General features: G+C 33.2%; 1 protein-coding gene across 2 annotated transcripts in view; it reads left to right on the top strand.

Moving 5' to 3' along the window:
• slc4a4a (solute carrier family 4 member 4a) overlaps positions 1-27,190 on the top strand; it is a 127,945-nt gene that overhangs the window by 60,294 nt on the left and 40,461 nt on the right. For both annotated transcript variants that reach the window (XM_056458362.1, XM_056458363.1), the window contains 6 exons: positions 4,443-4,519; positions 14,971-15,128; positions 15,259-15,346; positions 18,514-18,668; positions 24,754-24,867; positions 25,765-25,939. In XM_056458362.1, the coding sequence (XP_056314337.1) occupies positions 4,443-4,519; positions 14,971-15,128; positions 15,259-15,346; positions 18,514-18,668; positions 24,754-24,867; positions 25,765-25,939 (767 nt within the window). The remainder of the gene's footprint in view (positions 1-4,442; positions 4,520-14,970; positions 15,129-15,258; positions 15,347-18,513; positions 18,669-24,753; positions 24,868-25,764; positions 25,940-27,190) is intronic.

Genomic DNA, 27,190 nt, shown 5'->3' with positions numbered 1-27,190 from the left:
TATGATTAAAAACATTGCATTATAATGTTACATCTCCCAAATATGTATTTACTTACTTGTCAGTGCAAACTTGTTTAGCTTATCTTATCTTAAGTGTAGCCTGCGTCAAGTCTTGAATTTAAACAGCAGGACAAAAATATAGTTGATGACTAGACATAATCATTTCATCACTCAAAATTCAGTAAAATGTTTATTTTTTAAGCTATTTCTAAACAGAATTTGTGCACAAGTAAAACTGATGTTATACTATTTCACAATATTACAGTTTTTTTAAACTGTATGATCAAATAAATGCAGCTTTGCTGAGAATTAAAGAAATTCTTGCAAAAAATATCTCACAGACTTCAAACTTTTTTACCACCTACTAGTTCGCTACACTGTAAAACTCAACAGTCAACTTTATCAAATGAATTTAGTGTCATTACCTCAAAATTGACTGAAAGTTAATTTTACTCATTTGAAAAGAGTTTTGAACTCAGTGTTGAAGGTAATGAGTTAATTAAATACTTTATTACTTCAACTTAAATGGGGTACGTTCACAGTACTCTTAGTTTTTTGACTCAAATGTTATGTAGCAATTGGTTTCCTCAAACGGTTTGAGTTGCCTTAATTTATTGGGTTTTACAGTACTCAGTTGGTTTAAGTTCTCTTCATTTATTGGGTTTTACTGTGCTCAAATGGCTTCGTTTACTCAAATGGATTAAGTTCACAGTACTCATTGGGATTCGTTTTTGAACTTAAATGGTTTGTTGCAATCGGTTTCCTCAAATGGTTTGAGTTACCTTCACTTTTTGGGTTTTACAGTGTACAGTCTGTATTGAATGAGTGAAATTCTCAATGTAGAGAGCATTTGATTGGTCAAGCATTTTTAGGAGAATACAAGCAGAGCAGTAGACATAGAGAGAATTCATGGGGTCTTTAAATAGTAACTTCCTTACCAGTCCTTAATTTTTGTTTTGTCATGTTTCTGTCTTAATTTTCAGTGATGCACACACACTATGCTGTTGCATTACATTGTTGAGAATGTGAGCTTTGATATACTGATCAGAGAACAGTGTTTTAATGCATACAAGATAAGACCATGGTCAAGAGGATCAATTGATTTTATGGCATAGATATTCATTCATGCCTTCAGTTAAAGGGATAGTTCATCCCATAATGAAAATTTACTGATGATTTACTCTCAATCAAATCAAGGTTGAACACAAAAGAAGATATTTTGAAAAAGGTTGGAAACCAGTAACCGTTGATATCTGTAGTGGGAAAAACAAATGCATGGGAAGTCAGGTTTCCAAAATTCTTCACAATATCTTCTTGCATGTTTAGCAGAAGAGAGAAAATCAAACAGGTCTGTGAAAATTAAAGAGTGAGTAAATGATGGCAGAATTTTCTGTCTTTGGGTAAACTATTCCTTTAAGAAGCTTAATACTTCACATAAACACCACAACAGCTGTTTTCCAGTTGCAAGATTTACAATATTTCATCAGTACTCTAATTGATGTCCAATGGACAGTTTAAATATTCCATAAATATTATTCAATTGAACTTCTTACAGTATATTCAGCATACAAACCACTTTTTATCAGTGTGTGAGATTATACTCTAGTCTCACATCTTCTACCACAAACTGTGCTAAAACCACTGATATGACCTCTTGTCACCTTAACAGTCTTTTTCTTCATCTTTCTTACCTTCTTTTACCCTTTCTGCTGCGCTCGTCACTAAAAGCACGTAATCCACTTGAGAGTTCAGTGCCTTGTCTAACGACTCGCACCTCAGAGGAGGTTTTGCGAGCCCCTGGAAGTCCAAGCATGGGATGGCCTAGTAAGTCCAACTTACCAGTTGCCAATGCATGTGTTGTGCCCTGCTGAGAAATCCAACAAGAAGTCATGTTAGTTGTGTTAGTTGTAATTAGGCATGGGCCAGATCAAGATTCTGAGGGTATGATAACCTTGGATAAAAATATAATGGTTTGATGGAATTGTGAGTATTGCATTAAGATATATTCTTTTTTAATTGTCTGAGTAAAAAGCAAGACCTTTTCCCCACTTTTGAACACAATATATTTTACTTTGAGAACCATTTAAAATATTTTGGAGCAGTAAACATGTCAGGCTGAATAATTCAAATGAATCATTGACTTTTGCTGTCTTCATTAGTTTCAAAAACACTGATTTCTTTACAATTTAGATCTTTGTAGAACTTTTCTGCTTTAGATAAATTTGCCCCCCCCCCCCCCCCCCCCCCAAAAAAAAAGTAATGAATAAAAAAAATCTTTCACATGCCTTAGGAACGATATTAGAAAATTTTAAAACCTTGACTTGAAACCGCGGTATGCCTGTTTGCAATCCCATGTTAGCATAGTCATGTAAAACTGAGCCGATATTGGCCAGCACTCTCACATCATATTCTTGAGACCAGCAAACCACCCGCCAGTATCTCTTTCGGCCTCATGTATTCAATACATTAGCTTATGTTGGAGACCAGCAATCCTGGATGTTTCAGCAGGGTCGATTCTCATTCCATGCAGTGTGTAATGTAGTGGCGATAACATGGTCATTTTAAAAGATAGTTCACCCCCAAAAAACGTGTTCACTGTTATTACACACCCTTAAATGGTTTCAAACTTTTATAAGTTTCCTGTTTTCTGTTGAACACCAGCTATTTTGAAGTATGTTGGAAACTGGTAGCCATTAGCTATGTTTCCATCTAAAAATGCGAGTTAACTTTATAAGCAAAACTGGAATATTGCATATAAGACATACGAATAAAGCAGCGTTTCAAAGGGAACAAAATCGTCGCTTCCTGACTAACTGGCAACATATATGAACAGTAAAAATGGAATTTGCTGTGGTAGGAGAAGCTGCGTCAATCTTTTCTTTATTTAATGAATGACATGCGCCTCAGAAGACAATGCAGACACACAATGAATTCGTCGTGGCGTTTGAAGGTGTGAGACACAGAGAACAGACGCTCTTGACAGTTCTGGAGATAATTAATAATATAATAACACTAATACTGAAACGGTTAAGATGTTTTAGAATGACCAAAACAACATTTCGGATGTTTTACAATGTGCTCAGCCTGCTGCTTTGTCCATTTACACACATTTTTATCATCACATAATCTCTTATAACAAAATCGCATGACTTTTTTAATGCCCATACTGGAATTTGTTTGGTAAAAGTGTTTCCATCGTAGCTTATGCGCATCTTTTCTTATCGAATAAAACATCTATCCAACTCAGTTATGCGCATATGTTTTTTTATCCGCATTTTCAAAATTCATGCGCATTCAATTCAGCTATTGACATACACAGTAGTTAAAAACATACATATATGATAGTCAATGGCTATCAGCTTTCAACATAACTTAAAATATCTGCTTTGATTTTCAACAGAAAAAAGAAACTTGAATTTGTTTGGCTGAGTAAATAATGACAGAATTGTCTTTTTTTTTGGGTGAATTCTCTTTTTAAAAGAGTCATATCAGGATGAATATTTTAAGAAGGTTTATGGATTCTTGAATAATCAATACCTTGGTGAAAAATTTGATAATATGTATTGTATAAATATGATATGACATTTTAACCATGTTACTAAAGCTTTTGTTGTTGTTGTGACCATGTATGTGTAGTAATCCCCATAGTGAGTGTTGTGTAATGAATAGTCATATCTAGATTTTCCCATTATGTTGATCTTCAGCCCTAATAGATTTCAGTTCCAAAGTCTTCTGGACTTGTTTCTGTAAAACTTTCCACTGGAGATCATCATATCATCATGACTATAACATTTAATTATAAGCAGCCCTGATCAGATAATGTAGGATTTATGAAGGTGGATGTAAGATATAATTTTGTATATACACACACAGGCTAGTTTATTTTATTTTATTTTATTTATTTTTTTTATTTATTTATTTATTTTTTTTTTATGATTTGGCAGCATTTGTTTTTCTTCTGTTGGCTGCATCAAACTGACATCTTAGTAACAAAACAACCCTGGTCAGTAATAGCCCTGATGGATTTTCTGTGTCATTGGGAACACTTTGCTTCACTTTCCTGATCCTGTTCTCCCGCAAATGCTTTTCACAGCATGATGCCAATGATTTGGGTTCTAAAAGTAGGTTCCTTTCTTGCTTGACACATCACTTTTTCTAATTTGAATCATTTTAGTATAAAATGCATGGACTTCAGGAAATTAAGAATTTTGTGAAAAGTATTCATATTCTGTACAGTGTTGTCAGTCTCATTGGTTTCCTATTGGTTCTGTCTATCATCTATCATATTGGTTTTATCTATCATCTATCATGTGAGATGTTCTGGATGTTTCTGCATTTGGGTTTTTCTGTAAATGTTTCCTTTCTTTTTTAAATTTAGTGACTGGTAATTATTTCAGTTGTGGCTGTATCACTTAACCAATGTTTTCACTAATTTTGCTCAGGCAGCCCAACCACTGCACACCGCAACCTGACATCAAGCAGCCTGAACGATATCTCAGACAAGCCAGAGAAAGACCAGGTGAGTGTAGTTTCAAGATATACAGTATACACATGCACCAAATGTGAAAAAAAAAAAGATTCGATATATGTATATGTTGCAATTTTTAATACTTCTATTCAGGAAAGATGTCTTAAAGTTACCAAAAGGGCCAGTAAAGACATTTATAATGTTACAAAATATTTCCTTTTCCGATAAACGCTGTAAAGCTTGTATATATATACACACAGTTAAAGTTGTTTATTTTTCCCCCAATGTCTGTTTAACAGAAAGATTTTTTTCAACACATTTCTAAACACAATAGTTTTAATAACTAATTTCTAATAACTGATTTATTTTATCTTTGCCATGATAATAGTAAATAATATTTGACTAGATATTTTTCAAGACACTTCTATTCAGCTTAAAGTGACATTTAAAGGCTTAACTAGGTTAATAAGGTTAACTAGGCAGGTTAGGGTAATTAGGCAACTTATTGTATAATGATGGTTTGTTCTGTAGACAGTCAAAACAAAATGCTTAAAGGGCCTAATAATTTTCACCTTAAAATGGTTAAAAATTAATAGTAAAAAAATGGTAAATGGTAAAAAAAAAATAAAAACTGCTTTCATTCTAGCCAAAATAAAACAAAAATTACAAAAAAATGTTTTTTTTGTAAACTATGAAAATTGCACTAGTTTTCAAAGTCATCAGGGTGTCCGCGGGGTCTTAAAAAATATTAAAAGTTCATAAAACGATTGTGAGAATTAAATTTTTTATTAAAAAGTCTTAATTGCGTTTTTACGATGTTTTAAATTTTGTTAAAGCGTTGTCCAAGGTGTTTGACTCAAAAAAAAAAAAAAGCATAAATATACTTTTTTTCCTTCTAATATCAACAATTGCTTGCTCGACCCACGTAACTGGTTCAGGCCGGGGCGTATCCTGTCAAGCTCCTCCATCTGGGTGATGTGACGTAATTTGTGACAAACGCAGAAAGATGATGTGACGCTCTCCACATGGAGTGAAACCATAGAGCGACGGCAAAATGGGAAAATGTAAGTTAAAGGTTTGATACTGATTATAAATTGAAGTAGCGATGAGGTCTTAAAATATTCTGAGAAGGTCTTTAAAATGCCTTAAAAAGGTATTGAAATTATCTTTTGGATTACTGCATATACCCTGGTAATAGATTAAAATATCAGAAAAAGCCAATAACTGCCCACAGAGCCTCAAAAATATCTCAAAAATAGTTGAAATTGGACACAAGATGTAGCCACACACATTAAATATCTTGTGCACGTCTTTCTGCCTGCTCTCCTGATTCAATGTGGTATAGGTGAATTGAATAAACTAAATTGACCTTAGTGTATGTATGTATGTGTGTGTGTGTGTGCGTGCGTGCGTGCGTGCATGTGTGTGTGTGTGTGTGTGTGTGTGTGTGAATGCAAATGGATGTTTCCCAGTCCTGGGTTGCAGCTGGAGGGGCATTCACCGTGTAAAACATATGATGGAATAGTTGGCAGTTTATTCCGCGGTGGCGACCCCTAATAAATAAGGGACTAAGCCTAAAGAAATAAATAATTGCAGCCTTGGGGGAGAAGAACAACATGCTTCTATTTATACAAAATTAAGATCAGCTTTGAAAAGCAGTTACAGATGTTTTGTTTAATATACACAGATATTATATAAATGCAGTCACAATAGTCATGTTTCCATTCAAAGTTCTAATTTATTTTAATGCCCAAAGTGAAAATATAAAATGAAACATAACTATTTATTTATTTATTCGTTTATTTGACAGGAACTGTGCACATTTATCAGGATTGCTGCAATTGAACCAGAATTAGCCAAAAGGCTATTTTTCATCTTTTGAACAGATGTTAAAATTGCCCGCCTAAAAAAACAATACAAAAGTAATACAACTAACCAAGCATAATTAAGAAGCACTAACATAGACATAGTTAAGTAAAAAAAATGTATATGAACCAAATAAACTAAAAACACCAACATTATGTAATGGTGGGTAAGAGTTAAAACATATTTATATATGTAATATAGTATTGTACAGTAATATAGTATAGTAATATAGACCTGTTGAATAAAAACATAGTACTAAAGCACTGTTGACATCCAGGCTGTTCTAGAAAATAAATCTGACACCTTCTTGGAAACTAGCTTGATATACTAATAATAAAAATGAATGTTTATGCAAGCTAGGAAACCCCATTGCCCTCTTATCCCACTTAGTAAATAAGTTGCTCAACAGAGTATTAGACAACACATTCAATAATAAACTGTTATGCTATCTTGTGCTTTGAAGCAGGTGCTTAATGTTTATTCAATTCAATTTGTTTATTGTCATGTGCACAGTAAGGAAACACATTTCCCTGTACAATGAAATTCTTGCTAAGCAGGTAATTTTAGATTAATAAGTAATATTTAAAAATAGACTTTAAATTATTAAAACAAGATTTGAGATGCGTGAGATGAGTTCAGACCACTAGTTTGTCTAGTAATCAAGTCTAATCATTCTTTTTGACACAAGAAGGTAAATGTGTTTCCATTGTGACTAATGCGGATATACAGTTAGGGTCAGAAATATTAGCCCCCCTTTGTATTTAAATTTTTTTTAAAAATATTTCCCAAATGATGTCTAACAGAGCAAGGAAATTTACACAGTATGTCTTATAATATTTTTTTCTTCTGGAGAAAGTCTTATTTGTTTTATTTTGGCTAGAATCAAAGCAGTTTTATAAACCATTTTAAGGTCAAAATTTTTAGCCCCTTTAAGCTATATATTTTTTCTATAGTCTACAGAACAACCCATCATTATACAATAACTTGCCAAATTACTGTTCGTGAAACACGAACATGAACATTAAAGACGACAGAGACCCACTAGATCACGTCATTCTCCAGTTAGAAAACTTCACAGTACTTTATAATACTACAATTCTGAATGAAAAACTGTATTATATCTAGCACGTTTTGAGTTGTATAGTAAAACACTTGCAAGGATCATTGGTCTCACTCTCTCTCACCCTTTGTCCTAAAGCTACTACTGTATGCTTTGTGCTTGGCTGGGAGCGTGCAGGAATTACACTTATTACTAAGCCATACTTACATGCTATTTCAGACTGAATATTCAGAGTAGCATGCTAAACAATATAGGGAGCGCGTCACAGGCTGTCATTGTTCAAAAATGAACCAATGTAATGTGAATATAAAACCTGCTCAGTAAAGCAGGCTAGGCAGAATAGCGCTATTTACTGATGCTATGTTGTTGAACTAAATAAAAATCTACATTATTGATGCTGTAAAAGGTTCATTATAAAATTTAAATAGTCACATCAATCTTTTGCCAGGAGATTTCAGTGGCTGAACAACACTTCTGTGCATATAACCCATTCATAACAAAACAATCTACATAAGCTTTGTGTGACCAAAATAGTTTTAAAACATAACATTACCTGTCTAACAGAAATACTTCAGCCATGGTGTCGTCCTTCCTCCAGCGTGAAAATAGAACTCCAATATTGATTCAGGATTTTAAAGTTTTGATTCAGCATTTGTTTTTACCGCTCTCACTCAATCTCTCGTGTCAACTTCAATGTGACACGTTCATGCGTAAATGGCGGATCTGCGTAAATGGCTGCGCAGATGTACAAATCTCCATTTGTTGACAGACAGTTTGGGCTACTTATCAGAATTATGGGAATTATCGACCTGACTAATTTTAATTTAATGAACTCTCATGCCTTACCTAGAATATAAAAATACATATAAATAAATTTAGATCATTTACTTTAATCAGTACTATTGGAATGTGAAGAGACTTTCAACCAGCACAACAAAAATGTTTCTGAAGACAATCACCCACTGCACCTTTAAGCATAAGTGAAATATTAAGTACAGTAAGGACTTTAAAAATAATAGTGATTTAAAAAGTTCTTGAAAGTCCTTCAATCTGCTGTTTAATTAAGAGCAGAGATCCTGTGACGTATTCCCTTATAAAATCATCCCAATCAAAATAAATTATGAATTCTTTCCAAACAGAGCTATTCAGGATGTCTGTTGAAATTGTATTCATATGGCGACCCCTAATAAATAAGGGACTAAGCCTAAAGAAATAAATAATTGCAGCCTTGGGGGAGAAGAACAACATGCTTCTATTTATACAAAATTAAGATCAGCTTTGAAAAGCAGTTACAGATGTTTTGTTTAATATACACAGATATTATATAAATGCAGTCACAATAGTCATGTTTCCATTCAAAGTTCTAATTTATTTTAATGCCCAAAGTGAAAATATAAAATGAAACATAACTATTTATTTATTTATTCGTTTATTTGACAGGAACTGTGCACATTTATCAGGATTGCTGCAATTGAACCAGAATTAGCCAAAAGGCTATTTTTCATCTTTTGAACAGATGTTAAAATTGCCCGCCTAAAAAAACAATACAAAAGTAATACAACTAACCAAGCATAATTAAGAAGCACTAACATAGACATAGTTAAGTAAAAAAAATGTATATGAACCAAATAAACTAAAAACACCAACATTATGTAATGGTGGATAAGAGTTAAAACATATTTATATATGTAATATAGTATTGTACAGTAATATAGTATAGTAATATAGACCTGTTGAATAAAAACATAGTACTAAAGCACTGTTGACATCCAGGCTGTTCTAGAAAATAAATCTGACACCTTCTTGGAAACTAGCTTGATATACTAATAATAAAAATGAATGTTTATGCAAGCTAGGAAACCCCATTGCCCTCTTATCCCACTTAGTAAATAAGTTGCTCAACAGAGTATTAGACAACACATTCAATAATAAACTGTTATGCTATCTTGTGCTTTGAAGCAGGTGCTTAATGTTTATTCAATTCAATTTGTTTATTGTCATGTGCACAGTAAGGAAACACATTTCCCTGTACAATGAAATTCTTGCTAAGCAGGTAATTTTAGATTAATAAGTAATATTTAAAAATAGACTTTAAATTATTAAAACAAGATTTGAGATGCGTGAGATGAGTTCAGACCACTAGTTTGTCTAGTAATCAAGTCTAATCATTCTTTTTGACACAAGAAGGTAAATGTGTTTCCATTGTGACTAATGCGGATATACAGTTAGGGTCAGAAATATTAGCCCCCCTTTGTATTTAAATTTTTTTTAAAAATATTTCCCAAATGATGTCTAACAGAGCAAGGAAATTTACACAGTATGTCTTATAATATTTTTTTCTTCTGGAGAAAGTCTTATTTGTTTTATTTTGGCTAGAATCAAAGCAGTTTTATAAACCATTTTAAGGTCAAAATTTTTAGCCCCTTTAAGCTATATATTTTTTCTATAGTCTACAGAACAACCCATCATTATACAATAACTTGCCAAATTACTGTTCGTGAAACACGAACATGAACATTAAAGACGACAGAGACCCACTAGATCACGTCATTCTCCAGTTAGAAAACTTCACAGTACTTTATAATACTACAATTCTGAATGAAAAACTGTATTATATCTAGCACGTTTTGAGTTGTATAGTAAAACACTTGCAAGGATCATTGGTCTCACTCTCTCTCACCCTTTGTCCTAAAGCTACTACTGTATGCTTTGTGCTTGGCTGGGAGCGTGCAGGAATTACACTTATTACTAAGCCATACTTACATGCTATTTCAGACTGAATATTCAGAGTAGCATGCTAAACAATATAGGGAGCGCGTCACAGGCTGTCATTGTTCAAAAATGAACCAATGTAATGTGAATATAAAACCTGCTCAGTAAAGCAGGCTAGGCAGAATAGCGCTATTTACTGATGCTATGTTGTTGAACTAAATAAAAATCTACATTATTGATGCTGTAAAAGGTTCATTATAAAATTTAAATAGTCACATCAATCTTTTGCCAGGAGATTTCAGTGGCTGAACAACACTTCTGTGCATATAACCCATTCATAACAAAACAATCTACATAAGCTTTGTGTGACCAAAATAGTTTTAAAACATAACATTACCTGTCTAACAGAAATACTTCAGCCATGGTGTCGTCCTTCCTCCAGCGTGAAAATAGAACTCCAATATTGATTCAGGATTTTAAAGTTTTGATTCAGCATTTGTTTTTACCGCTCTCACTCAATCTCTCGTGTCAACTTCAATGTGACACGTTCATGCGTAAATGGCGGATCTGCGTAAATGGCTGCGCAGATGTACAAATCTCCATTTGTTGACAGACAGTTTGGGCTACTTATCAGAATTATGGGAATTATCGACCTGACTAATTTTAATTTAATGAACTCTCATGCCTTACCTAGAATATAAAAATACATATAAATAAATTTAGATCATTTACTTTAATCAGTACTATTGGAATGTGAAGAGACTTTCAACCAGCACAACAAAAATGTTTCTGAAGACAATCACCCACTGCACCTTTAAGCATAAGTGAAATATTAAGTACAGTAAGGACTTTAAAAATAATAGTGATTTAAAAAGTTCTTGAAAGTCCTTCAATCTGCTGTTTAATTAAGAGCAGAGATCCTGTGACGTATTCCCTTATAAAATCATCCCAATCAAAATAAATTATGAATTCTTTCCAAACAGAGCTATTCAGGATGTCTGTTGAAATTGTATTCATACCATACAATATACAGTATATCGCAGAAGAACAAAATATCACTTTTTTTTTCGTGCAGCCCAAACATGGATTGACAGTGAAGTGTGTAACACAAAGACAGAGCTGGTGAGAGTTGCAGACATTTCTAGTCCTAATGGGAGGTTGTACTCTCGCTGAGGAAGCAGCAGGAGGTCATGAAGCCGGTGTCAATCTGTGACAAACCATAAAAATTAACTCGCTTCACAGAAGTTCACCTCAGAGGAATTGACGAATCGGTCCTAATTACGTGAGAATCCATGCCTTCCCTTCTTGCTGAGTGCAGCAAAATGGGAAAGAGCTGGCAAATTTTTGACAATGTTTCTGTGCTGCTGTGCACAGAAAACAGCAGTGTTTATGTGATTAGTGGAGGGCATCAGCTGTTCACTGACACTGAGGTGATGCCCCTTGCCCTCTTTTTTTGGCACTGATGGGGATTGAGAGTCTGCTGTAGTGTGAGATGGCCCAGAGACATGGACAGATTGGAACAGAGTAAGTGTAGATTGAAGGGTGGTTCAGCTTTGTGTGAAAGTCTCATGGCTTGTCACACTTTTTTTTTTTTTTTTTTTTGGTGACGTAATTCTTGCTTTCTGAGATTCGACGTTCACTGAATCTGGAAATTAATGGAAAGCTAAGGAACATGAATGAGTATCTCTAAGTGATTTGATATGGTGGCTTAGACTTATTTTCCCTTGTGTATAATTAATATTTTTTTATGTAATAATTGCTATTTTAAATGGAGCAAACTTAATATCCACTTCATGATTTTTTTAAAGCCCTATGGGTTGTTTCTGTAATGTAGGGCAAGAACACCCTGATTTATTCTTCTGACCAAGCGCCCCCTTTAGGCCGTTGAATGAATGCATTAGAATTTTTCCAAGCCTTGACAAAATAGAAGCACTTAAATGTGGTGGTTCATTTTGGACTCTTTGTTGACTACTATATGTAAAACTACATAGTGCATTGGTAGACTTTCTGCTTAATATCTGCTAACACTTTATTTTTTGATTGTCCAGCAGATATTTTACATACTCTGACAGTTATTTGACATGTAATTGCAGGTCATCTGATACATGGCTTGAGTACAGAATGTGGATTGTATTGATTTACCAGTAGATGTTCAAGCAGTGGAAGTTATCCAGAGATAAAACTGCTCTTCAAACTATACCTGTCAGGAACATTAATAGAGTTTTATTGAATGGATTGTTTGATGCTAGTAAACTTTAAACACACGAAATGCATAAAAATATTGAAATAATTGCATTAATAGAATATGTCAACCCTTTTTTGACTTTTCAGTTGAACAACTCAGTGATAAACACTGATTTAAGGCTTGAGGAAAAACACTACGGGTTGCTTAAGGTGTGTCCTTCTAATACTTTAATCATCCCTTTACGCTCTTCTGGTAATGCTGTCTGCAATCTGCTCTCTGGGTAGTAACATCACTACTCCCCGTTTATGGCTATCACTTCCTCACTTGTTTTTGTTTCATTCATGGTTAAGATAATCTTTGCTGCTCTGCGGTACTTTTTGTTTTCTTAACTGCAAGATTATTAAGAATTTATTGAGTTTTTGAAAGGTTATTTCCATGAAGGAGGGAACATGACATTGGGCTGACATATTTGTCTCTCTTTTTAAAATGAACGATAGCTAAGTAAACCTAAAAATCTAATAGCTAAAGAAGTCATAATTTACTGAAAATGTATCAAAACTGTTTCACTGTGTACCATATTCAACAAACCACATTAAAAAGAGATGTTTAAAAAAATAGAGTTATTTGTACTCTAAAGCAAAATAAATAGTAATTCATGACAAGTTTTATTTTATTATTATTATTTATTAGCGATCATAACAAGCTGAAACAGCAGGTGCTATTTAAAAATATGTAAATGTGTGACCTTAAAACCTTTTTTTGTAGTCTTTTTTCTAGTCTATAGCACAGATATATTTGTAGGAATAGTCAGAAATACAGTGTATGACTTGCTGTTTTTTTAATGACTTAAAATATTAAAACTACGATTCTGATCATCTACAGTCAGTAAAGGTGGAGGGGCTTCTATTAGATCCCCTGCCGCTTCATAAAAGGGTCCTACACTTTTAAACATTTGCAGTTGAAATCAGAAATATTAGCCCCCCTTTGATTTTTTTAAATATTTTTTAAATATTTCCCAAATTATGTTTAACAGAGCAAAGAAATGTTCATTATAGAACTATAGAAGTTATAGAACTATAGAACATTATAGAATTATAGAACAAACCATCGTTATAAAATAACTTGCCTAATTACCCTAATCTGCCTAGTTAACCTAATTAACCTAGTTAAGCCTTTAAATGTCACTTTAAGCTCTATTGAAGTGCCTTGAAAAATATCTAGTCAAATATTGTTTACTGTCATCAAGGCAAAGATAAAATAAATCAGTTATTAGAGATGAGCTATTAAAACTATTATGTTTAGAAATGTGCTGAAAAAAATCTTCTCTCCGTTAAACAGAAATTTTGGGGGGAAGAACAATAATTCAGGGGGGATAATAATTCTGACTTCAACTTTATATCAAAACTATATATTGCCCTTATAGTATGTGAAATATTATCCTTAGTGTTCAGACATATATATGACACTTATGTCTAGTTTAGTGGTTCAGGTTCACTCACTTATAAACCCTTCTAACCCTTTTAACTGTGCTGTCTGTGCATAAATGTTTTTTTTTAAATGTAAAGTTTTGTAAAAGGCATCATCAAGGCTTTCCAGGAATATGTAAAAAGTTTCAGAGTTAACCAAAGCTTGCCATGCTTATAAAACCAGTATTAGTTTTTTTTTTAAAACCTGACAAGGTCATCCCGTTCATCAAATGCAGATGATAATACATCAGAATATGCATAATTTATTTGACATCTATGCATTGATGATCAGTGTTAGGATGGTTGTGCTATGATAAAATCTAATAAAAAGTCCTTGAAAAAAAGATGATCTCTGATTTGTCCCATCATGTGCTCAGGTGCTTCAGGTTAAATGTTTTCCATTGTGCCACTGAAAGGTGCTCTTTTGTCAATGGTTAACGAAACTGCTTACTTTGCTGTTAAATAAGACATTCAGGTGAGAATGTTATTGTTTATGTACTGGTGGAATTACTGGGACTCTGGTTTATTAATTGACTGACATTGTAACCCCATGTTCAGGTTAATCAGCAGAGCTGTCAGATCTGATTCATGAGCTTCACAATTGACATGTCTAGGATTTCTGAATTGCTAGTCTGTTTAAAGAATATTGAGAGTTAAATTATTGTTAGTGATAAATATATAAAAGTACATTATATTAATAATATGTTTGAGCCATTGCACGTTTTAATAACTAAAAGCATATTTTCACAATGAGTGACCTTGGAGGCATCAGTTGAAATAAATGGTTATGTGAGCAGGGTGTACTAATTATCTCTGGCTTGCAAATTTCACATTTGGCACGACCTCAGAGACTGAGCTGGAAGATGCCACTGCCTTTGAAGTTGGCCTTCACTTTATCATTGGTAGGAACAAAAACAACCCATATAAATAAAACAAATGAACTGATCTTTGTACAGGTTACTACTGGTTTCTCTGAGTTAAAAGCAAAAGAATGCAGGAGTCACAGTAGGCCTTCACTGAACACCATCCCATGTACATCTACCAATCTTTGTAATTTTCATTAGATGGACAGTTTTCATTAGATGGCTGTTAGAATGTCTTGGCATGAAAGGCCAGCAGGGCAAGATTTTTTAAATGAGGTCATGTGTTGGAGTTTGATTTGTTTTCATCTGTTGCTTCATTAAAATACTTTCTATACTTTTTTTGCCCCCAGCTCAAGAACAAGTTTATGAAGAAGCTGCCCAGAGATGCTGAAGCCTCCAATGTTCTGGTTGGAGAAGTGGACTTTCTAGACAGTCCGTTTGTGGCCTTTGTGAGACTTCAGCAGGCTGTGATGTTGGGGGCGCTGACTGAAGTGCCTGTGCCCACCAGGTACAGTATCGTTCCACAAGGCCAAGCAGGAATGTAACAATTGTGGTGGAGGGATGTTCAGTTTAGTCTTTTATTTAAGAAATGTTAAAAATATATACATATAATAATATTTTGTTATCGTTTTCACCAGATTTCTGTTCATTCTTCTTGGACCCAAGGGCAAAGCCAAGTCATACCATGAAATCGGTAGAGCAATTGCCACCCTGATGTCAGATGAGGTATACACACAGCTACTTTTCATTGTAAGGTTTTTATTTCAATTACATGGCAGCAGAAATCAGTCACAAATCCTGTTTTAGAAGGCTAAAGTTTATTTGATTTCACAATTACGGTGTACGTAAATTAACATTTACTCAAAAATGTAAACGTATCCAAATTAGCTCAAAGGCTAGCTTTTATCGGTAAATCTTTTGCCATTTTCTATGTAAGCGTAAGCGATAAAGTATCCAGGCAGTTGTTTTCAAAGAATAAAGCAAACAGGCTCAACATAAAGCGGGGGGCTGTTGTTTATGCTTGAAGGCTACTATAGCAACCGTCTGAATCTACTTAATCCCTCTTATTACATCGATTTTTTTTTACAACAAAATGTAAAAAATAGAAACATAACATTGTTTTGAGCTGTAATGCAGCATACATCAACCTATGTACTATTCAGTCTTATTATATTTATATATGAAGCATATAAGTATGGACGTTAACACATTCACTGAAAGTCAGGATGATACGAAGTACCTGGATGAGCCTGTGCTATTTGTTTAAGTGGTTGTTATCTGGGAAGAACATACATTTGGATGGTCTTTATCCTTGCAAAGATGGACTTTAACTGTTTTCTCGCTAGTGAAGCATTCAGTTTTTTCTCTTACAAAGTCAGCCGTGTAAATAGCAAATGCGCCACGGCGTGATGCAACTGAATCTAAAAGGGAATGGGAGATGAGACTGATTTGTTTAATGCCATTATGCTTAAAACACACCTGCTAACAGACAACTCCTTAAGAAAATGAGGACAACTCTTTTAGACCATGCTCTGGTGCCAGATCTTTTTTCCATCCTTAAAATAGCAAAAGTGGATTAAACATTCCCTTAGATTGTGCTTAGAATGGTAAAATAGAGTCCAAAGTGTTTTTAACGCAATCAAAAAAAATGCGGCACTTGTGTGTGCAGCACTTCAAGAAGATGTGAGGCATGAGCGTAATGGTCACAGACGTCAAGCATGTGTTTACATTGAGGAGCTAAAACATGCATAGTCTTATAAACTACACAACCATATTAAACTGAATGATGTTATCCCAACTAAACAAAGTTATACATTTTTAAAATACAATCATAATCAATAAATCAGTTTTTTTTAGGTGCTTATTTGTATAATAATTCCAGAGGTTTTAAAACATATTGCCAGACAATGATTGATATGAGAAAAAAAACTTAGAAATAAATATTTTTGCAACATCATTTGATAAAGAATTTATAATACTGCATTTACACTGTGGTGTAAATGCAGTATTATAAATTCTTTATCAAATGATGTTGCAAAAATATTTATTTCTAAGTTTTTTTTCTCATATCAATCATTGTCTGGCAATATGTTTTAAAACCTCTGGAATTATTATACAAATAAGCACCTAAAAAAAACTGATTTATTGATTATGATTGTGACATGTTTAGATGGGATTGTCGTCATTGGTGATTCATGATGCAAGTCAATGGTAATCATCATTATGGAAGATGAACAAGCATCAGGAAATGCTTAATTAATACCTGTGACTCCTATTGATGCATTGAGTGTTTATTAAATACTACTTGTGACATCTGGTTTTGCAATTGAATCATTCTTTTAAAACAGATTTTTAAAGAACTTGGTAAACCAGCGAAGACAAATTTTTTCTCTTTATTTAAATCAATTTATTTGATTTTAGATGTGCAAAACTACACTTTTTAAAATATTTTATTTCTCTTTTTTAAGGAAGAGAAGGAAAATGGAAATGGAAAAAAAATACAAATAATAAATAATAGATAAAAAAACATTTAAAAATACAATAACACATCAGAACTTAAATGAACAGTTGACTGGTCATATATTTCCTTACAGGTCACATTAACAAACACATATTAAAATCAGATTACACTGTTTAAAGGGATAAGTACAACCCATTTCTCCCAACATTGCAGGTATTTGTCCAACTGTAGTTTTAAAGAAAAAGTCATCCTCTCCATATTTTGAACATTGGATACGATATCCAACCATTCAGATTTTGTAGGGGGTTCGAGTTGTAGCCACTTTTGAGTTTCCTTACTGGTTGCTTGAAGTATTTAAAAAAAATACTTGTCTTTTACCCTTAAGTTGGTTGCAATATTTCCCAGTTAAATTGTTGTAAAAGAGAAGTCCACACCATCACCAAAAATCTTTTGTATTACTTGCATTACATCCTGCCAGTATACCTGAATGGCTGGGCAACTCCAAAATATGTGAAAGTGGCTTGCTTTCTAAGTCTTCTCCACATTTCCTCCAGCACTGTCCCCTGTCCTTCTCCCGTGTTTGCATGCATGCTAACTTGTGGGTTATAAAGTATCCGGTAAGATTCCTCCAGCAAAAATCTCGCAACATAGCAGAGCTGGAAGAGGTGGCCTGTACTGAGCAGATATTCAACCAATCTTTTTCTGAGATAAGGTTGGATCCTCGCTCCCATTTTAGTCTGCTGTCATTTGTTGAGTGTTCCTTGGTGGATTGGATGAAATAAAACAATTTTGAAACAGTCCTACTGTCTTTGGTCTTATAGATGTCAATAACTAAATCAATTAAGTTGGGGTGTGGTTGTCCAAACATCTAATCTCACTATTAATTTAGGTCCTGGTTTGCAGGTTTTTAAAGAAATCACTTTTGTCTAGACCATACATATCTGAGATTTTCTGAAAACTATCTACTTCCCCATTTGAGGAAATTAAACTAAAAGTAGTGGTTGGCGCCAATAGCCTAGTGGTTAAGTGCGCCGACATATAGCACCAAGGTGCTCGCGGCGACCCGAGTTCGATTCCTGGCTCGAGGTCCTATGCTGATTCTTCCCCTCTCTCTGCTCCCAACACTTTCCTGTCTGTGAATCTCCACTGTCCTATCAATAAAGGTGAAAATCCCTAAAATAATAATAAAAAAATAAAATAAAAGTAGTGATGCCAAGCCTATACCAAACTTGAAATCTCCCATCAATCTTAACTGGTTTAAAGTCAGGGTCAAATGCTACTCATCTAATCAATCCAGACCAAAACTACACATTTAATTTCATTACAAATATGAACTGGTTCCTGATTGTAGTCTGTGTGTGTAATTTTTGAAAAAAGGATTGTGCTTTGATAGTCATGTGAGTTAGCCAGTAATCACAGTTCTCTCATCAAGGTCTTCCATGAAATTGCGTATAAAGCCAAGGACAGACAAGATCTCCTCGCTGGCATTGATGAGTTCTTGGATGAGGTCATCGTCCTCCCTCCCGGAGAATGGGACCCTGCCATCAGGATAGAGCCTCCAAAATCCCTGCCATCCTCAGATAAGAGGTAGTTAATATGTATCTTCTTTATGAGTAGCCAAAACATTTAAAGGGATAGTTCAACCAAAAATGAAATTCTGCCATCATTTACTCTCCCTTCATTTGTTTAAACCTGTTTGACTTTCTTTCCTCTGTTAAACACAAAAGAAGATATTCTGAAGAAAGCCGAAAACCTGTAACCACTTACTTCCACAGTATTTGTTTTCCCTACTATGGAAGTAAGTGGTTACAGGTTTTCAGCTTTTTTCAAAATATCTTCTTTTGTGTTATCAGAAGAAATTATCTCATCAAGGTTTGAAACCACTTCAGAGTGAGTAAACAGAGTATATGTTCATTGTTTGAGGTGAGCTTTCCCTTTAAGACTTAAGCTGTAATATAGTAAGATATAGTAAGAAGTAGTTTCAAAGGTCAGCTGGCCAGGTCATTCATTCATTCATTCATTCATTCATTCATTCATTGTGGAGGAGCAAAGCAGCAAATTAATTAGATGAAGTGCGTCATCTCTCTTTGGCTTGAGGTGAAATGACAGCAGGCTGCAACCACTTACTGCCACCTCAATATGTAGCAGCATACAATACGGCAGCCCACAGCCCACACTCACACCAGCATAACATACAGTGTACACAATACAACACAACACACACATACACGCAGTCAGGGGCTGTTGTGTGTAAACAACAGTCGAAGTTCTTCGTTTATTATCTATCTAGCTGTCTATCTATCTATCTATCTATCTATCTATCTATCTATCTATCTATCTATCTATCTATCTATCTATCTATCTATCTATCTATCTATCTATCTATCTATCTATCTATCTATCTATCTATCTATCTATCTATCTATCCATCCATCCATCCATCCATCCATCCATCCATCTATCCATCTATCCATCTATCTATCTATCCATCCATCCATCCATCCATCCATCCAGCTATCCATCCATCCATCCATCCATCCATCCATCCATCCATCCATCCATCCATCCATCCATCCATCCATCCATCCATCCATCCATCCATCCATCTATCTATCTATCTGTAGTTTGTTGTTCTGTTGCTGTTTTGCTGTATATATTGTTCTATCATTCTGTCTGTCTCTCTGTATTTATCTATAGTGGTCTTGCCATGAAATAGCCATAAGTGGCTGATGTGGCAATAAATAAGCAAACTTAAAACTTCTTTCTTTTTGTCTTACTGTCTGTTTATCAGTCTTTCTACATGTTTATCTGTCTCTCTATGCCGTTCTTTTGCTCTTCGGCTCAGTCTATTATCCTATCACTGTCTGTTTTCTTGTTTATGCTTATCTTACTGTATGTATGTCTGTCTTTTTTCTTTCTGTCCATCAGTCTGTCCTAACATCTGTTGTTATTTTGCTCCATCTATCATTTTATCAATCTGTCTGTCTGCCTGTCTTTCTTTCTGTCTTTCAGTGACTGTAGTCTGTCTTAGCATCTGTTGCTCATTCTATCATCAAATGGCATAACTCATTTTATCATTCTGTCTTTTTGTTTTTGTCTGTCTTACTGTCCGTGTATGTGTCTTTCTTACTACTTGTTTATCTGTCTGCCTATGTCTATAATTCTCTCACTGTCTTTCTGTTTTTGTCTTTCTGTCAGTCTGTCTGTAGTCTTTCTGTTGTTCCATCACTCCTTTGCTCTATTGTTCTGTCATTCTATCTCTGTCTGTAGCCTGTCTGTTGTTCCATTGTTCTTTTGCTCTGCTATCATATCATTCTGTCTGTCTGTCTCTCTGCTTGTCTGCTTAGATAAAATAGCAGTTTTTCCATTGTATCTATTGGCATCCTGTTTATCATTCAGTCATTCTATCTGACATATATCTGTTATTCTTTGATTTATCACTTCATCTGTTGTCTGATCATTTTATCAGTTTATCTCCAGTTCTGCCTCTTTATCTATCATTCCTTTTCATTTATTCTCTTGAATTAGCGTCATTCTATATGGATGATATAATGATTACCATATTTCCATATTAGGGCACTTTGATTGTAATCAATATACTTTAAAGATTAACATGATATATACGTCTCAAGGTATGCCGGTGTTTATTTAATGCAATAGCAAAAAATACATTGTATGGGTCAAATCATTAGAATATTAAGTAAAGCTGATGTTCCATCAAGATATTTTGTGTATATTATACTGTAAATGTATAAAAATAAAACTTTCGGTTAGTAATTTAATATGCATTGTTAAGAGCTTAATTTGGACGACTTTAAATCTGATTTTCTAAGTATTTCAACCTGACCTATCCTACACTGTAAAAGAAACCCCCGTAAAATTTATGGTAAAAAAAATGGCAGCTGTGGTTGCCAGAAATTTACCATAAAAAATAAAGTAGAATATTTTCAGTTTACAGTAGCAATAACCGTAAAATTTACAGGAAAATAACTGTAAGCTGTAGTTGACAGAAATCGACCATTAAAAATAAGGTACAGATGTTTTTCAGTTCACGGTATTATTAAGAGAACTGTAAAATTCACAGTAAAAACTGGCAGCTGGGGTTGACAAATCTACCGTTAAAAATACAGTACAAATGTTTAGTTTACAGTATACATATAATAACTTTAAAAGATACGGTATAAAATTGGAGGGTAAATAACATTAATAAACAGTAATGTCAAATTGACTTTGAAACTTTTATTTAACTGGAGTGCAACAAATCCATTGCTGGTCTCCTTAAAACAACAGTAAAGACTGATTGGCTTCTTATAGCAGATGAAACATTTTTTTGTTTTTACGGTCTTTAACAGAAATCAATAGCAAAAGTATGAGAATACAAAGTTTTGTAATCTCAGACACAAAAAACCTGTCCCATAATAAAAAAAAAACAAATAAATGGGTAACACTTCATAATACCTACACACTACAAATCATTTATTAAGCATAAGCAAATAGTTTACATTATAAGGCATTAGTAAGCATTTTATAAATGCTGCTGCAAATACACTATTCTTGACTTAGAAGTAGGACCAGACAGAATCTGTGGACATTTTTGGCTATTTCTTTGGAAAATTGTGTAAAAAATCTGTGGATTTATGCGGAATGATTTTGGGAATATCACAACTAAAAACTTAATAATTATTTGGAAAACAAAGCAAGTCTATCATATAATATCTCTACTAAAAGACAGAAAATATTACTTAACAAACTGTATAGTTAGTAGGTAAAATGAACATTTTCATATTAGTCAATTTTGTTACTGAAATTAATTTAAAAACTGAATAAATATAAAATTGCACACATTTACACAAGTAAATAAATCGACTCGATGGACTAAAAATCTGGAAATATGAAGCTTTTTACACATGCAGATTCCGTGTTCGCCTACTTATAAGCACATTTATAATATGCTTAATGATTGCATTTTCATATTTTGTTACAGATAAATTTTTCATTACTTAATGAAGAATTGCAAGATTTACAAACCTTTTGTATTTAAGAGTAGTTGGTGTTTTTTAAAGAGATCATTCAGAATGAATTAGTAAATGATTAATAAACTATTCAAATCAACATTTATATATTATTATTCAGGTATATAATAATGGCAATGTCATTTATAAATAGTCCTCACTTTAGATTAGGACCCAAAACTGCATGAAGTTGTGGTTATAAAGCATTTATTAACACACAAAGTAATCATTATTACATGCCTGAATAACACATATACCTGCTGAAATTATAAATGTGATTTACTGTTAAAAAACAAGGGGTGGTTAGTGCGTCGACACATAGCACCCAGGTGGTCTCGGTGACCCAAGTTTGATTCCCGGCTCGAAGTCCTTTGCCGATCCTTCCCCTTTCTCTGCTCCCAACACTTTCCTGTCTGTGAATCTCCACTGTCCTATCAATAAAGGTGAAAACCTCTAAAAACATGTGCATCTGTAGAAAATACAGTAACTTTCTTTAAAGTGTTTCTTTGTACTTTACTGTTGTTTTAAGGGATTTTATGCTAAAATAATGTAATCTTAGCAAAACAATAATGTAAAAAGTACCAGTACCAGTACATTAACACTATTTAACTGTTAATTTAACTGTAATTTCATGTTTTATAATTTACAGTTTTTTACCTTCACTTCGTACCTTACCTTCGCTTTTACATTCTTTTACCGTGAAAACTACACTGTAAAAAAAAATATCGTAAAAAAAAGGTCAAATGACTGGCAGCTACGGCTGCCAAACAAAAACCATAATATTACGGTAAAATTTCTTTATTGAAATAAAGTGCAAAAAATAATAAATCTACAGATATTTTCATTAAAATGTTTACAGAAAAACACTGTTATTTTACAGACTTTTCCTAGATTATTACGATCAAATCCGTTCAATAAAAGTTACACACTAAGAGTTTTACAGAGAAACACTGTTATTTCACAAACTTTTCCTAGATTTTTATGATCCAACACCATCAATAAAGTGACTGCACTAAAATTTCAAGAGAAAAAATGTTATTTAAAAGAATTTTATCTCTCAACCATAACAATTAAACACCTTTAATAAAATGCCAAGACATGCTCGTGGTCGTAATTTAACAGTTTTATTTTGGATCAAAAACATCTGGAAAAACAACAAACGAGATACAACTGATTAAAATTCTCACAACTTTATTACAGTTGTTGCATTTTATTGAATAGTTTATGTAAAACATGTAGATGTTCAAGTTATATGGAATAATTCAGTTACAAATCTTAAATGAAATGGAACTGTAATGTGAAGGGGATGCTGACAAAGTAGTGCAGATCCAAATGCAGGTTTATTACACAGAGATGGTCAGACAAGCAACAATCAACACAGGGGCAAACCGATGTATGCAGGGAATCCAGAGTCATGGTCAAATAACAGCCAAATGGTCAGTCCAAGCAGCAAACCACATAAACAATTAACAAACAAAGCACAGCAAAAGAAAGAACCGCATCATAATGTTCACAGTAACAGCATAACAAGACTTAGCAATTGGTGCGTGCGTCTGTGCTGCTTTTAAAGTCCATGTAATCAGTTCATAACGATCCTCCGACTGTGTGTGTGCAATTAGCGGAATGCGGCACAGGTGCATGTGAGCGGAATTTATCTTTTATTTATTGAACGGATTTGATCGTAATAATCTAGGAAAAGTCTGTAAAATAACTGTGTTTTTCTGTAAACATTTTAATGAAAATATCTGTAGATTTATTATTTTTTGCACTTTATTTCAACAAAGAAATTTTACCATAATTTTATGGTTTTTGTTTGGCAGCCGTAGCTGCCAGTCATTTGACCTTTTTTTTAAGATTTAAAAATTTTTTTACAGAGCAAATAATTACAAATTATTACTTTAATTTTACGTAATTTTAAATGTACTTCAAAAAAACTGGAAAAAACACTAAATAATACGGCAATTATATTGTATAAAACAGGAAAATTCCTGTAATTTGTCATTAATTTTATAGTACATAAAATAACAGTCAAGCTGTTAATTTACAAATATTGTTTGTAATTTTTACGGACTTTTGAATATAATTTAAAATAACAGAAAAAATACTGTATAAATAATACTGTAATTTCCTTGTATAAAAAACAAAAACGTCAGTAATTTGTTTTTAATGATAAAGTACCTAAAATGACAGTCAAACTGTTAATTTAGAAAGATTGTTTGTCGTTTTACTAAGTTTTGAATTTAATTTGAAATGACAAAAAAATACTGTAAAAAATTTAGAGATATTTTCTGTAAAATTAGGTTTTTTTTTTACAGTGTACAGGCATCTTTTACAGTGTAGCAAACCAGTGGGAAACCTATTTTTTCAACTTTTAAGTGATGTATACATCTCGCAATTGACACTTTTGACTGGTTTTGTGGTCAATTGTTACATATTATCAACTCTATACTGTATTTTATTCCACACAGTAATACATTTGTGAGGACTACCAGTCTATGAGCTTATTTTGTTAAGTTAACATAATTCTGGGGACTTTTAGGCTAAAAAACAATCCTCTGATTGCGTCTTTTGTCATCATTTTTCCCCTGTTCTGTCTTTAATAAGATAACTTGGCCATTTAATAACATTTGGTGTCTGGATTTGTTTGTTATGCTGTCCAGAAAGAACATGTATGCTGGAGGGGACAGCACACAGATGAATGGAGACACTCCTCACAGTGGTGGGCATGGCGGCGGGGGACACGCAGTGGGCGATGAGCTGAAGAAGACGGGGAAGTGAGTTAATGTTTGTGTAAATTCTTCTGAAGGAACAGATTATGCTCAGCCTACAAACACTGTGGTTTTATTCAGATAAAGATTTGTTTGACCCCTTTCGAAATGACTATAATTATCTTAATATTAGACAAACAACGAAATCAGCAAGAGCTCTGTTTACCGGGTACAGCCTGTTATCATTAGACTTGAATCTTCAAGTACAGTTCAGCCTTGGTGTTGAAATGCCTTGACCTTTAGTAAAGAACTGCCCCATACTATTTAGTGTTGCTTTTGCATATTTAATCCACATTACCAATTAATAAAACCAATAAAAAACATTAACACAATTAAACAACAAGAACAAAAGGCTAAGACCACCAATGAAATATTTGTATTGTGCAATTTCTAATTGTGATTTTTCATTGCATTGAAAAATTGAGTTGTCAGTTTTACAGTTTTATTAAAAAGGTATTTTTGTTGAATTTATTAATTAATGTAAATATTTTTATTTAAATAATAAATACATATTTAACATAATATAAAATGTTATTTCTTATAAATTAAAAATATAATAAATAAATAATAATAAAAATAGTAATAATGATGATAATAATAATAATAATAATAATTATTATTATTATTTATTTTTTGCATGTTTATTTATTATATTATATTATATTATATTATATTATATTATATTATATTATATTATATTATATTATATTATATTATTTATTTATTTTTTTATTTATTTTTTTATTTATTTATTTATTAAAGGCAGACTTTTCAGTGTTTTTGAACTTCAATGTACATTGTAAATATACATCTTTGAATAGAGGAAAATAGTTTAAGATAAACTATGAGTCGAAAGTTAAAATCTAATGATTTAATTAATACATTTTGCATTTTGGTCACCAGGTTTTGTGGAGGCCTTATTCTTGACGTCAAAAGAAAAGCCCCTTTTTTCTTCAGCGATTTCTATGACTCGCTACACATCCAGTCTTTGTCTGCCATTCTTTTCATCTATTTGGGAACAGTAACCAATGCCATCACGTTTGGAGGACTGCTGGGCGATGCCACAGAAAACATGCAGGTGAACACACAGCTTAAAATCAAAAGAAACTGTGTACGAATATAAAATGCAGCATATGCCGTCTGTGCCTGAGACTTTCTAAATAAGATTCAGTCAAATGTCACCAGGGATTACAATGTAATTCAATCTCGGTCAATCTTTAACTGACGCACACTGGGAGCACCTTCTTCTCTGCCCTCTTTTTGAAATGTTACCTCGAGTTCAAAGGTCATTTTAGTAAGTTAAAGTCTCATAGATCATATATTTAGCTGTCTTAAAGATGAATGCTGAGGTCGCTGTTGGCTAGTCAATGTTTTAGCTCAGGGAACCCTTGCAGTATTTGCCACCAGGCAAAATTGTGCTTATAAGGGTTTATTTATGCATCAATGTTTATACACTCAAAACAATAACTCATTGGATTAACTCAATTTAATTGAGGGCAGGATTTTCATCCAATAAATTTGTTTAGCAGCAACTAAAAAAAACTATTTACACACTTAAATGCGATTGAGTTGGTCCAACATGATTTTATCAAATAATAGTTTAAATACATTTGTATTTGTGTTTAACTTGATAATGATAATGATAATATCATGTATGTCTATTATGTGTCGTACAATTCTAAGTCTCTTAGTTTTATTTGAAGTTATAATGAACTAAAAGAGCCATTTTTAAGCATATTTCATGAGTTACATATACAGTTGATTGAGACTAATCTCAGAACTAATTTTAGGACAGTTGTGCTCACTGAACAAGCAATAAACTGCATTATTGTTAAGCTGCCAAAACCTAAGCATGGGTGCTTCTGCAAGATTTTTGCAAAATCTCAAATATCAAAACATTACTTGAAAATCTAAAGTGAAGATTGAACTCTTAACAAGTCTTTCTATTAACTTTAAACACCTAAGATTACTTTCATTGTCAACATTTCCCTCTTTTAATTCAATGCCACGGAAAGCATGCTGGGAACTACAAATCCCCTTACCATGTAGTTGGACCAACTCAATTCCTTCATGTTGTCCCAACACAAAACGCTTAAGTTACCTTAATAGTTTACAAATTTAAGTGGACTGAACATAAAACAAATAAATTGGCCAAAGAAACTACAAGAATTGTGTAGTTTCAGCTCATTTTAAATAAGTCGTTCAAACAAGCAGCAGTAATCATTTTTTTTGAGTGTACTTTAATATTTCAAATAAGCAATATAGGATAGTTCACCCAAAAAAGTACTCACCCTCAAGTGGTTTCAAACTTTGAGTTTCTTTTTTTCTG

This window comes from Danio aesculapii, chromosome 5, assembly GCF_903798145.1.
Source record: "Danio aesculapii chromosome 5, fDanAes4.1, whole genome shotgun sequence".
NCBI lineage: Eukaryota > Metazoa > Chordata > Actinopteri > Cypriniformes > Danionidae > Danio > Danio aesculapii.
This window is presented reverse-complemented; position numbering and strand designations above follow the sequence as displayed.